At 45.9% G+C, this 14,454-nt stretch overlaps 1 protein-coding gene across 2 annotated transcripts in view; it reads right to left on the reverse strand.

The window, feature by feature from the left end:
* The window catches only part of ADGRE5 (adhesion G protein-coupled receptor E5), a 47,368-nt gene that overhangs the window by 8,522 nt on the left and 24,392 nt on the right, over window positions 1-14,454 (reverse strand). Inside the window, exons 5-12 of one of the 2 annotated variants that reach the window (XM_081900868.1) lie at window positions 14,299-14,433; window positions 12,521-12,664; window positions 9,462-9,508; window positions 6,813-6,905; window positions 3,796-3,964; window positions 3,236-3,349; window positions 537-766; window positions 24-197 (exon numbers count right to left, since the gene is read on the reverse strand). In XM_081900868.1, coding sequence (XP_081756994.1) covers window positions 24-197; window positions 537-766; window positions 3,236-3,349; window positions 3,796-3,964; window positions 6,813-6,905; window positions 9,462-9,508; window positions 12,521-12,664; window positions 14,299-14,433 — 1,106 coding nt within the window. The remainder of the gene's footprint in view (window positions 1-23; window positions 198-536; window positions 767-3,235; window positions 3,350-3,795; window positions 3,965-6,812; window positions 6,906-9,461; window positions 9,509-12,520; window positions 12,665-14,298; window positions 14,434-14,454) is intronic. The other variant, XM_081900869.1, reaches the window with a different exon arrangement.

Here is a 14,454-nt window from a genome sequence, read left to right on the forward strand (position 1 = left end):
AATGAAAGGGCTTTTGGACTCACCTCCACATCATAGAAGGCCATGAGGACAGCAAAGCTGGTGAGGTGGTCGCACCGGCAGTGTGTGCTGGTGTCAGTGCTGGTGTCCAGGCGTGTGCAGCCTTCTTGAGACCAGTGTCCACTGCCATTGACAGGCTTCCAGAAGGCACAAATCACCTGCTGGTCAGGCTTTGATTCCTGAGAAGAAAGTGGGAGGGAAGCATCTTGAGGTACCTGGAGGTTAGGAGCAGTGGAGTAGTATTCTTGGTAACTTGATACTACAGATATGTACATGTACACAGAATGGGAGGGAGCATAAACAGTCTGAACTTAATGCTGATAATATGGATCAATGAGATGTCAACATCTGCTCATGGGAGCTGGACAGAAGAGGACTGAGAAGAGGCCCTTCTTTTCTGGCACGTCTGCTTCCTTGTGTAAAAGGGCGAGGTTGGAACAAGGAAATGGCCCGCACAGAGTATTGGCGATGGCTGGTGCTAGGGAGGGCAAAGGGGAAATGGAGAATTATGTACTCACTGCTGTCCGGTGACTGAAGTTGAAAAAGACAGGGGCCCTCAAGGCTGTGGTTTCATTGTGGCCCACAAAAGCAGAGGCCACCGTGGACAGGACCTCATAGTTGGGCTTGCCTGGCACCTGTGCAAATTGTGGGGACTTCCCCACTCGCTCCCATTCTTTTCCTTCAACGTGAGCATCAGCCAGGATGGGCCCCAGCTTGTGGTAGGAGAGCAGGCCGGCCAGACCCAAAGCTGAAAAGAGAAAAGTGTTAGTCGGAACTGAAGAACTAAACAGGTGCTGGTATGATGAAAACTAAAGGCCGGTCTTTATGCGCAGCAGAATGAGGTAACAAGAATCCTGAAAGGGGAGAAAAGACTCTACTGTTTTATTTAGCAGCTAGAAGGATATCAGAATTTTGAGTTGCTCTCTATGAAGATAGAGGAAAAAACACTGCAACTAGAACAGCAGGAATAGGGTTTGGGTGCAGCCTCCCACTTGCTCCATATGCTTAAACAATGTTTTTTTTACAGGGAATATTTTACAGGGGAAAACATTATGGGAGGTGGGGAGACATCCCCACCTACAATCTTGTGGTATGGTCTGTTCTTTCACCCTATTGTGCTGCATGTGTGGACTAGGCCTAAGAAATATCAACACAGGGAAAGCTCCCTCTGCTTCCCTTTAAAAATGTACGAACCGCCTTGGATCAAGCTGTGGCTAAGGAAGGCTTGCTGTAACTCAGTTGCAGAGAACCTATTATGCATGCAGGAGGTCTCAGATTCTATCCTTGGCATCTCCAGGTACAAAACTCTGGAAAGCTACTGCCAGTTAGTTGTCAACCAGGGATGGAGAGCCTTTTACTGTTGGCTATTTGCAGTATGGTAGCGCTGCAGAGAGCTTGCTGGGGAGACCATGCATTAAAAAGGGACTCCAAAATAACTTAAACAAGGTTTTAATAAGAAAAACAAAAACTCCATTTACACTAAATACATCAACAAACCAGACCCAACCCATCCCCCAGGGTAATGGGAGAGCTAGGTGCTGCTCCTTATATACTACACCCAATTGCTGACACACCTTAGTACAACTCAGCAGCACCTGCTATGTTTCACAGCTGTAAAGCTGGGTCTCCTTATCTTGCTCTGGCCCCTTAAAGACATACACATCGGGTGGAACAATGATGAACTTTTACATTTAAAGAAACCATTCAACATTTACAGCCTGAGGGCTGCATTTCTGCCTAGATAACCTAAGGGAGAATTAAGTACTCACTGGTGTGACTAGCTGGTGAGGCCAGAGGCAAAAGTGTGTGGAGCAATGAATGCAAATTTCACCTTTGTATAGTAAGCTAGTTTCTATACACACACCCCCTCCAGCCAGCCAAGGAAGAGGCATTATCAAGAGTTCAAGGACACATTCCGGCCAGGCAAAAACAATCAGGGTACAAAACAGGACCAGTGTAGGAAAGTTTCAAAGGCTAGACAGAGAAGCCCTGATTCCCCACTTTGGGTGCAGACAGTGCTGAGCTGGAAGGACCAATGGCCCTGAACAGTGTAAAACAGTTTCCTATGCAGGCTGAAGGTGCATCTAGTCCAGCATTTGGAATTGTAGATGGTGTGTATGAGCAAGAGAAGAGGATTAATTCCTTCTTCCTCTGTTTATGGGATCCTCAGAGCACCTGCCTGGCCACTGCTGCAAAAAGATGGCTCCTCAGAAGCCCATGCCTCTGGGGCGCTAAGAGTCTACTCTTGTCTGTGACGTGGTACGCATTCAGAGCTTCTGAACGCGGAAGCTGCATTTTGCTATCAATGGTGGACCCATTACGTAGGAAGTTCCTGAATTATGTACATGCTATGTGAAGAATGCTCCCTTTTGCCCACCCTAAATATTCTGCCAATCCTATTAGTAACCCTGTTTTTCTTAAAGTTTTTAAACAGACCTTTCCACTCAGTTGTCTTTTTCTTTTTTGTCTCATGTTGAAATGCTCCAAGCACTTCTGCTTCTCCCAACACATACCTAGACTGCTATTGAGGGAGCTGCTCTCAAGCTTTCACCACCTGCATCCCACACCTTGACAGCAATAGAGCTATTTGTGGAGAACCTGTGGTTCTCCAATTGCTGTTGGACTACAAGGTACCCATCATGTTAACTAGCGCTGGTGGGGGGCGGAAACAACCTCGAGAGAGTTACAGGCTCCCCATCCCTGGCACTGGGGAAACTTTGCATTCTTTGTAAAACAAGATACAGTCGCCTCAGGTTGACTCTCTGGCATAGGGATTTCTAAGTGCTGCATTCCATCACCCCAAGTAGATAAGGAGGAGATATCAAACATATGACCTGGCAGCCCTCAAGTTAGTTTACAAGATGAAATTCAATATACAAAACAGTACCATTCAAAACAGTAACAATAAAATGAAATGGCATTGTCCTGATCTAGCTATGGAGCTCCACAGACATACACAGGCTTGTTTGCATGTGGACATCACCTGCAGATGGTGCACACACATAAATTAGCTGTGCATTGAAATGTGGATTCCCCATCTCTATTGCCCTACGCAACCACAAAATACAAAGCCTGGCCGTTGAAGCTGCATCCTCAGGGACGCTGGCTCTTCTACATTGCCTCTTCCCAGCTTTTCCTGTCAGCTGAAAGCCTCTTGCTGCGGGCACAGCTGCATCTGTACTCCAGCCCCTTTGTGGTGTACATGGGGTCCCCTTACCTTCACCTTCTTTGCTTGCTGCTTCCCAGTTTAGCTCCATTTGGACAGAATCCTGCAGCAGCCATGCTGGACTCTGGCTTGGGTTCCCAGCTGTCCTGATGTCCATGGTCAACTCTGGAGTGAATGAAAAAAACCCAGGCCGAGTTTGACAGCCAGCAGAAAAGGCAACACCCCAGGAACATGTGTCACTTTCCTCAAAAGCTGCTCCACTTGTAGTCTCTCCCACCATGGGAAAGATCTTGCATGCCACAAAGAAGAACTGGGAAAAGAGGGAAGAATGTTCCTGATGATTCCAGTGCCACCCTGAAAGGGTCACAGGGTGCACAGCCAAGGGAGCCAACATGGTGCCCTTCAGATGCCTTAGGGACTCCAAGAGCCATGATTCCTGGTCACTGGGTCATGCATGCTGGGGCTGATGGGAGTTGGAGTCCCAACATCATCTGGAAGGCTACCCCGGGAGGTAGGGTAGGTACACCTGCAATGAGTGGGGGAACAGGAAAATCCCAACCTCTGCCACCGAGGGAACTCTCAGGTCACATGCAAACGCTCTGCACACCAACCTGTTCCATTGCTGCTCCCGGTGCTCACAGTGTTTTTGGGTAAAGCGAATGCTAGAACTCTGAGCAGGACCTCCACAGTTTCCAACATCTCAGTGACGAAACGGTGCCCCTGCTCCTTGTTCCCACTTGGCATCAGAGCCACGAGGTCATCCAGCAGTGCCAGCAGACTCTTGAGAATGAAGATAGGATGTCATCAGCTCTCAAGGGAAAAAGCTGCCACCATTATGGTCCAGACACTCAAAACACACAGAGCAGAGATGGTCAACCCTAGTCTGATTAATCAGCTGCAAGTGCATGCAAGCACTGAGAGGGTAGATTTCGACCGTGTGTTGCTTGTTCAGCACGTGGGAAAAGGGAAGGTAGTTCTGTGAATACTAAATACTAATAGGAGGTAAGACAGTGTTCTAACCATCCTTCCATATGTAGCAAGATTTCAAATTGAAATTTTCAGTGATGGGGGGGGGGATGACACCACTGGGTTATAGGCACTTTTGGCTGCCAAGTCATTACAGCAGATTGCAACAGATTTTGGATTTGCAAGTTACAGGATCCTTGAGCAGAGTTCTGTCTGAAGCCACTGAACCACTTGGCAAAGGAGGGGTAGGGGTGTGTGTGTGTGTGTGTGTGTGTGTGTGTGTGTACAGAAAGTGTGTGCATTCCTACCCTTATACATTGCATCCTCCTTTACGCTCTTGATAGAATTTTGTATCATTTATGTCATTGCTTCCCACTCTTCTTTGGGCCACTGCCTCCCTGGCTCCATAAACACATCCTCAGTACCCACTACCCTACAAAAAAAACTATTCAGAATAGCGGTTTACACCAGTGTTTCCCAAACTTGGGTCTCCAGCTGTTTTTTGTACTACAACTCCCATCATCCCTAGCTAGCAAGAGCAGTGGTCAGGGATGATGGGAACTGTAGTCCAAAAATACCTGGAGACCCAAGTTTGGGAAACACTGGTTTACACAACCCACTAAAAAAAGATAATAACACAATAAAGTTCAATACAGGAACAATTATTTGCACATTTATTCAAAATTAAATTTGAATTATTTTGTTTAATTAATTCAACAAAATTAATGAACTTGATCCACTAATACAGTGGTACCTCGGGTTAAGTACTTAATTCGTTCCAGAGGTCCGTACTTAACCTGAAACTGTTCTTAACCACTTTAAGCACCACTTTAGCTAATGGGGCCTCCTGCTGTTGCCGCGCCACCGGAGCACGATTTCTGTTCTCATCCTGAAGCAAAGTTCTTAACCCAAGGTAATATTTCTAGGTTAGCGGAGTCTGTAACCTGAAGTGTATGTAGCCTGAAGCGTATGTAACCCGAGGTACCACTGTACCAGCTTTTCAAAGTCTGATAGTCATTTACACCTCCAGCATATGGTCTGAGTGTTATCTCACTTGATGTTTTGCATTTCAGAAGAAATACAATTGACTAAAGTAGCAATGTTTATTTTGGCTCATGTTGTGAACAGCAATAGCTTTCTGGTAGTTAATTGTTCCAATGGCGGCTTATTGTTATCCTCTTAGCTACCAATGGAAATGCACCAAATTTTGCTGTGCGAATAGAAGTTTTGTCTACTGACTACCAGTTGAAGTTTGTCCAACCCTCTCTACCATTTTTTTAATGTTCATAAATAAACAAAAATTGACGCAGCTGGGATTGATCTAATTCAGCCCTGTAAACCGAACTGGTCTTGCCAATATTGTGCAAACATTTGCATGAGTACGGGGAGGATGGAGGGCTCCATAAACATGTACACAGTGCGGTGGTAGGGAATGTAAACTTAAAATGTTTTTGTTTCAGTATACTTCTTTAAAGGCTGCTGCTTTTGTTAATTGCTGCTGGTGTTTAGCTGCTATTATTTAGGGTTAAGTCAGAACAATATGGCTTTAACTGGATGATGACGACGACGACTTGTGAAGGGTTGTTTCCAGCTAAATTATACTCAAGAGAAGATCCTTTGAAATGACTGGACCTCAGTCAGTCATATCCAATCATTTCAATTGGTATGCTCTGAGTAGGACTAACATTGGAGACTGCCCAAAATTTTGTACACCACTCATGTCCTAAAAGGCTGTGTATAGTTCAGCAGTAAATAAAGTAAAATAAATGGAAAAACTGCTGCTGGAGAGGAGAGGGCATTAAGGCAGAACAGCCAGTGAAGAGAAGGTCACAACCAGCGTGTGTGAGGAGAAAAGCACAGCTGTGCATGTGCGAAAACTGAATGAAATTTTGCCCTTAAAATTTAAGAAGAATCTTTAATCACTGATAGTGCTGTATTTTGGTATTATTCTGTCTGACCCATTGCTAAACATTCCCAGCACCAGTGTCTCTGGCCCTCCAGATGTTGTTGGACCCCAATGCCCGTCAGTCCCAGTCAACATGGCCAGTGGTCTGTGATGTGGCAGCTGATGACAAAAGCAATGTCTGCAGGGCTCACAGGTCCTGCACCCCTGTCCTGCACCCAGAACTAGACCACAACCATTTTGTTTAGACAACCTTTTGGTCTGGGATGTTTCACTTGCAAATATTGTTAGTGTGAAATGGAAAGTAGAACCAGGTCATTTAAAAAAACCAAATATGCTTTCCCTCATTCGCTTGCTCTACAGGGGCAGGAAATGCGCACATATATATATAGATACATATGTGTGTGCGTGTGTGTATTTGAGAATCACTTACTAAAATGGTCTTAAAGGCAGCTTCATGTGCAACATTTGCACGTATTCCTGCACTGTGCAGACTTGTGCAATATGGGTACACCCTGCAGAGACTCCCCATTTGTTGCAATTACTGCTTCAGTGGGAAAACATATCCTCTCCTCATGGAAAATGTACGAAGCACCATTTTTCTTACAGGGAAGTGATGGTTGGCTAGAAAGCACTACTTGTTGGCCTCTGTTTCCACTTATTTTTAGAGCAGCACATTCTGCTAAGCCCTGCAGCTCTGACCTTTGGAGCAAAGGCAAGTGTTAAAGAAGGCAAAGGCGAAACCAGCTTCAAACATACCTGCAGCTGCTTCTTTGCGTCTGTTGCCCCTTGCATTTCCAGCAATGAATTGCAGAGATGCTTCCTTTTTGCTCTGAAGTCACAGAGGAGTGCCTGGAAAACAATCCCCACAAAACTTTACATTGCTGCGCCTGTTTAAGCCTACGGGCCAAGCAAGGAAGCAGCATTCACATCTCTTTAGTGCTGGTACACTTGATTTTTAAAATAACAAACAGCTGGCGCCAGGAGACTCTGATCCAGACCAGGATCATGGCATGAGACGTACTTTAAGTCCTTTGCCCCGGCCTCAGTCCCACACTTAACAGACGGCCCCCACAACAGCTCTTTGCAATGGGAGGGAAGCTGCAAAGGGCTAATGCTGTGGACTGAGCAGCTGCGTCACAAATGCAAGAGGAAAGAGGCCCTAGGAAATGCAGAGAGCGAGATTCAAGACAAACGGCTGTAATCCAGCACACAGCTACATGCGCACCTATTTAGGACAAGTGGGCACAAAGTGACAGCCAGTATTTTGTTCTGACATTTAGCAGCAATGCTCAAATTTCCCTATAAAGTAGTTTAAACGTTCCCACTTTCAGTAAGCTGGGGCTCTATGAGGATGCTTTCAGGGAAGCAAATCACAGATGTTTTAATTCAGAAGGTTGGCGGTTCAAATCCCCGCCACGGGGTGAGCTCCCGTTGCTCGGTCCCTGCTCCTGCCAACCTAGCAGTTCGAAAGCACTTCAAAGTGCAAGTAGATAAACAGGTACCACTCTGGTGGGAAGGTAAACGGCATTTCTGTGCGCTGCTCTGGTTCGCCAGAAGCGGCTTAGTCATACTGGCCACATGACCCGGAAGCTGTACGCCGGCTCCCTCGGCCAATAAAGCAAGATGAGCGTCGCAACCCCAGAGTCGGTCATGACTGGACCTAATGGTCAGGGGTCCCTTTACCTAATTATCTTTGTAGGAAATTCCTGGGGTCTAAATTCCACAAGCTCTTCTTTTAAAAGTCATGAATATCCCCCTCTGCCCTGTCTCAATGGACAAACAGGACAGGACTGTCTATAGAAAAGTAGCATCCTGAGAATCTCAGCTAAGTTTTTTTTTTTTTGTAAAGTTTCTAGTCCTTAAGATGGCAGTGCAAACATGATTAAGTGTATGTGGGAAGTACCTCGAGGGAATTTCCACCATCAGTCTATGACAGCAACCAAGTTTCCAATGGTTACAGGGTGCCATGAACAACTTTTTGCCTCTTCCCATAGCTAATGTAAAGTATGCCAATTAAACACTATATCCAAATCTTCACAATTTGTATCATTTACCGTATTTTTCGCACCATAGGATGCAGTTTTTCCGTCTTAAAAACTAAGGGAAAACTCTGTGCTATGGAGCGAATGCAGGGGGGAGGCAAGCGGGAAAAGCCCCCAAGAGCCACACACAAGCTTCGCGCGGCTCTTGCGGGCTTTTCCCCAGGAGGGAGAAGGGACTGACGCGGCCAGTCAGTCCCTTCTTCCTCCTCTAGAAAAGCCTTGCGCAATCTCTCCAGTCGTGGGAGGCTGTGCAAGGCTAAAGAGGAAGCCCGGGCAGTGAGCGTGATCCATCCCGCTCGCTGCCCGGGCTTCTTCTTTAGCCGTGCGCACCTCTCCAACAGCCTCTCCAGCTGCACAAGGCTAAAGAAGCCAACTTTTAAAAAATCTCTCTATCTCTACCTCTTTTTCTTTTTTCGTCCTTTCTCCACCCCCTTATTTTCCTCTGGATCAGTGTTTTTATCTAGATTAACGGGGGGGGGGTAAATATTATAAAAAAGGAAACTTTGCAGCTTTTATTTTAGTATACAATAAAAACAGATTAAACAAAACACAAGAGAAGGAACAAGCATAGAAGAAGAGAAAAGGGAAAGAGGGAGGATACAAAGCCATTTACCAGAGGTAGATCTTAACCCTTGCCTCACCTGGGAGCTTCTCTGGGCAGGAATTCCCTCTGCTTAAGTGGGGTGGGGGAAGAGTGGCAGGTAGGGGGGTACCTACCTAGACAGTGAAGCCACATGTCTCTCCAATGAAAATTGGGAGTGGGCATTGTGTGAAGTGCCTGTGGAACTCCTGCCGCAGAAGTGTAGGACTGTATAGAGTTGGGAGGTCCACCCGAGGGTCATCTAGCCCAGCCCCCTCACAATGTAGGAATCACAGCTAAAGAACAGATGGTCCCCCAACCGCTGCTTAAAAGCCTCCAGTGGTGGAGACCCCCAACAACTTCCGAGGTAACAGAATTGCAGGGTTGGAAGGGAACCCCAGGAGTCATCTAGTCCAGCCCTGGTGGACACGATCCATCCCGTTGTGCAAGGCTAAAGATGCTGCTCAAGGCTAAAGAGGAAGCGCACAGCCTGTCCGTTGCTCTTTGGGGCTGGGGGGGGGGCGAATAATATTTCCCCCCTTGATTTCCCCCTCTAAAAACTAGGTGCGTTCTGTGGTCCGGTGCGTCCAATAGAGCGAAAAATACGGTATACAAGCAATGTAATGCAGCTTTCCTTAGAGAATTTTGATGGATTTGGTTCTTTTTTCAAATAACCAGATATATGCAGTTCTTGACACAGCAGCCAATTACCCAAGTCAATAGAAAGCCTATGCATGTAATTAATTTGGTCTTGATTTCCAAGGTCCAATGTTAGGGACTCACCTGTTCATCTGAACAGTTATCACTTGAAGGTTCCGGGCAGCTGAATTCTGGGGAAAGAAGGACAAATTATCAGAACGTATTGCTCTCCATCCCTTTCCAAAAAGCCTTTCACATTCTGCTTGCTGTTTTTGAGAGCCAGGGGCACAATACATTGTTCCTTCTACTGAGTAACCCATAATGGCTCCAGCAGCTCCTGTTTGAGTAGCAGTAGCTAAATATGTCTGCACCAAACAACGGATATGTATTAGGGCCATGCAGCGACCACAAGATTCAGCTTGTTTCTGTAGTGCTTGGAAGCAGATTGGTCTACTTCAAATCTGCTCTGTGTCATTCCAATTTAATTCAATTTTTAGGTCCGAAACTGATCTGTTAAATCCAAAGCTCTGCTTTGTCCCCATTGACTATAGTGGGGAATATAAAAATAACTATAATTTCTTTCCCTTTTCACATAGATGAAATTTGCAGGAAAATGAACCCCTACACAGTGGGTTAAGCCTGCCAAATTTCAGGTAGATCCATCCAAAGCTTTTTTGTTTAGGGAACATTTAAAGGTTGCTTTTTTATTAAAGAATAAAAGTCCCTAACTTTGTTATTTTCTGCCAGAATTGGATGCAAATTGCAGGCTTAGTTGCTCCTTCTGTGGGGATGAAGCCTGTCAAATCTCGGAAATATATATGTGGTGGTTCTTCTGCAACGGCAGACTTTACTTTTGGGGGGTGGGAAAAGAGACATTTTCTCCCCTCCTTTTTGTGGGCAAAAATGGGGACATGGAGGAGGTGCTATCCCCCAAGTCACTGTGACTATAGAACATTGGGAAAATAATTCACTGTGATTGAAAGCAACTTCTGTTTTTCAAAATGAAAGACTCTCCTTCCCACCCACCTCTGTTCCCCTCCCCTCCCCAGCTCTGGGTCTTTCCCCAGCCAGGTTGGTTTTGTTTCTCAGTAAAGAGTAAAACAACATATTGGGAGAACATTAAGAACCTACAGAGAGCCTGCTCAATGGCCCATCTAGTCCAACACCCTGTTCTCACACGATGCCTATGGGAAGCCCCAAAGCAGCAGCTGAGCAGCGCTCTGCCTACCTGCAATTCCCAGCCACTGGCATTCAGAGACATACTGCCTCCAACAGTGGAGGGAGAATGTAGCCGCCATAACTAGGAGCCTCCCATAGCCCTCTCCCCTCCATGAATTTGTCTAATGCCACGCAGAGGACCTTAAGGTCCATGAATAACCATAGTTTAGAGGTCCTGGGCGCTAAGGAAGTCAGACTATCCTCCACCAGGGCCAGGGCCTTTTCAGTGATGGCTCCGACCTGGTGGAATGCTCTGGCCCATGAGACAAGGGCCCTTCAGGATTTAACCTCCTTCCGTCGGGACTGTAAGACAGAGCTATTCCACCTGGCCTTTAATTTGAATTCAGCCTGATCTTTTATTTCCCTTCTCTTCCCTCCCCCTCCCCTTTTATGAAGATTACCAGCTCTGAGACCCCACAGCTAATTCTTCCCTGGCCTCCTCACTGGGCCAAGTAGGACTAATTCAGCCAGCTAGCCGTGGTGATTATCTAATGCTTATTAGATGGATTTCCCCTAAATTGATTTCTGAACTTTGAATTTTATTGTTATTCATGTTTTTATACTGTATTTTATGCTGCTTTTACAATTAAGTGTTTTAAATTTGTTGTCAGCAGCCCTGAGCCCAGTTTTTGAACCGGGAAGGGCGGGGTATAAATAAAAATGTATTATTATTATTATTAATGCTCTTTTAAGCCACCCACAACTGCCTCTTGCAGGAGCAAAAGCCACGATGCCGTGTGAAGAAGTACTTCCCTTGTTCTCTCCTGAATCCTCCACCCTTGAGCAAGAAAAGGATAAAATAAATCCACTGGTGAATGCTGTCCGTCATTTAGAAATGACCTACAGGTTCCAGCACATGTGGACGAATTCAGACTACAAGAACTCACAGCCATGGAACTTTGTTTCCATGCTTTCAAATGCTGGCCATAGCTATGGAGCAGTTAGCCCCAACATTTTAAGGATGGGCTGGGAACTGCAACAGCACACTAAGGGAAAGATGGGGATCCTTCTTTTAGCTGGGGCCCACATGCCGGCATACCCCTTTCCCTCTGTTTCTGCTACCCCCTTCCTTCTCTTCTTCTTTCTGGCCTCCTCCTCACTCACTGGGCTGCCAGGGAACAGGACAGACAGCCTAACCACTTGCAGAGGCCTCCCCTCCCCCTCCGCTGCTCCCCATCCAGATTGGCTCCCCATTCTACCCCTCCCACTCTGCATCCTTCCCACCAGGCTCCCCTCTTCAAGGGCGGCGTGTGGCCTCTCATTGTGGTTTGCTGAGTTCCCAGCTTAGTGCTGCTGCACACACCTGGGGATGTGGGAAAAGTGCTGGCAAAAGGCATCTTTCCCCTGGGATACACCTGGCTGTCCTGGCCATACAGGCCCTACACAGCAAGGATTGGCCATTCTGGAGCCACAAGCCCCGGGAGTGCTGCTGAAACAAAGCTCCTCATCCCTGCCTGGTCTGAAGGAGCCTGAAGAAGTGGAGAGCAGAGGGTGGTTAATTGTTGTCAGTCAATCACTCAGGCTGGAAGGGGAATCTGTCAAAGCAGAGTTCCAGGGGAGTGGAAACTAGACACCCCTGTGGAGATGAGCCGTTGATGGAAGCTGTAAGGAAATAATGCACCTGGGTAGCCTAGTTAGATGTTGTCTGAGCAGAAAATGATCACTGTTAACACATCTGGAATCAAATTGTCTTTGCATGCAGGGAGCCAGTGACTGAGGCAAGGAAGGCAAGGTAAGTGTTTTCAGTGTATTGAAGTAATCAATGGACCTTTTCTGCAATTCTTCCCATGCGGATTTAACTGGGAATAGTGCTACATTAAAGTAAGAACAGAAGGCAAATGTATGCATCTCCCCATCCTGCATTATCTAGACTCTAGGTCTATGTTATTACACATCGTGGCCTTTGACAATGCCAGCCTCCCCCCCTCTAGAACACAGCCCCCTGCCCTCTCCCCCATTTCCTAGCCTCTTCCACCAGAATTTACCTTTGCATTTTGTGATGTTTTTACCCAAAGGTCCAACATCCATATACTGGAAATATCCTGATGGGCATGTACACAGAAAGCTCCCCTCGACGTTTTCACATTGGGCACTTTCATGACAAATATTTTGTTTACATTCATCAATATCTGAAAAGGGGGGGGGGAGAGAGAAACAACAACGTGAGAATAAGAAATCAGAAAAGAGAAACGAGAGGAAGAAGTAAGAAACAACCAAGTTGTCTCCTAGCATTCAGCAATCTGTTGAGCCAACCGGGGGTGTCTTTGGGGACAAGGCAACTAGATAGAATTGCAACTGTGTGAATTCAGTTCTGCTGCAATGCATTCCGCATTATTCCGTGGCTGAAATTCAACTAAGTTTTATTAACGAACACAACTAAGTCAGGCCCATTAATTTCAATAGGTCTACTCTGAGTTAAACTTAGTTGACTATCACCCCATATAACATTTTTATGATGATTCTGTAAAACAGTGTATTTATTTAGATTTCTCACCTGACCTTCATCAGAGCATGCTGTCAGACCAGGGCACAATCACAGACTTAAAATAAAAATACAGCAACAGCAGATCCAGAACAAATAAACAATAAAATAACATTGACAGATAGAGTTAAGACTCGGGGCAGTTAAATAGGCATCTACAAAGGCTTTCTGGAAAAGATAGGTTTTCAACTTGGGTGCCAAAAAATCTGCAGTGTAGTGCAGCCACATGAATTGCACCCAGGCTAAAGTATATGCCTTGAACTGTTCCTTTGGGTGCTAGTTCTCCATCTTGATGCTGAACTGCAAAACTATTGTGGGACGGTCTTCCAGTGTCACGTGGGTGAGAATGATACTGACAAAGGAAGGGTCCGCATTATTATTTGAGCCTGGAAGATGCTTCACACAAGGACTTCCCATTTGAATATGCCAAATCCTCTCCTGTTGATAGGATTGGAAAGTCCCTGTGGGCACAAACTTCCACATACACAATGGAAGTCTCTTGAGTACACGGGAGTCAACCCTGATGGCAGCTTCTCCTTTGAGTTTTGGCCCAGTTGGCAAAAGAAGCAAGTTTCCCATCCCTACAGCACCTCATGAACAGATGGGAATGAGGATACTGGAGAAGATAGGAAGGGGGGGGGAATGTCCTAGATTAAAGCCATCTATTCCCAGGTTTCCTTCCAAAAGGCTCACAGAAAGGGAGGACATGGCAATCCATCTGGGAAATATGGCCCCAGGAAGACTCTACAAACTGTGTTGACTTGACAAGAGGCAACTGCATGTGAATTATGCCATGCAGAAATCCAGTTTACATGCACAAAAGCTTTAATCCCTGTAAAATGTGTAACAGTGCATATGACAGTGAAGGCAGATGATTGTTCTGGCATCACATAACCGATATAAGAACACAGAAATCTTACATATGGTACGTTTGTGCACAGGTATGTTACAAACAGTCATTTGGCCCCATTGATCCTCCACATCCAAACATGCCCATTACAGAAGCTCAACTTCACATGTTTTATCAGTGAATTGTACACCAAACTTCATCCCAGGAGCTCAGATTGCCTTAGACAGCCCTCCAAGCAATCTCTATTCCAAGCACTGGTCATGCTGAGGTCTGTTTTGCTTTAGCATCAGATGTGCTCAGATCATCCTCTGGCCCCAACATATTTAACATCCCTAGCTAATTGCAACTCTGCGGTAAATGAAGAAGTGCCATTGCCCATGCATTCCTTTGGCCGGGTAAGAAAGAAACGTTGCATTCTCTCTGAGCTGTACCTCTACATATCTTTTTGTCATCTTGTATGCTCTTCGCAAATCCCGGCTTGCATTTACAAAGGTAATCCCCTTTGGTGTTGATGCAACTTCCATAAGGTCCACAGATGGAAGTGTTTTTCTGGCACTCATCAATGTCTGCAATGAGAAATCTGCTTC

This window comes from Podarcis melisellensis, assembly GCF_964234715.1.
Source record: "Podarcis melisellensis genome assembly, chromosome: 2".
Classification (NCBI taxonomy): Eukaryota; Metazoa; Chordata; class Lepidosauria; order Squamata; family Lacertidae; genus Podarcis; species Podarcis melisellensis.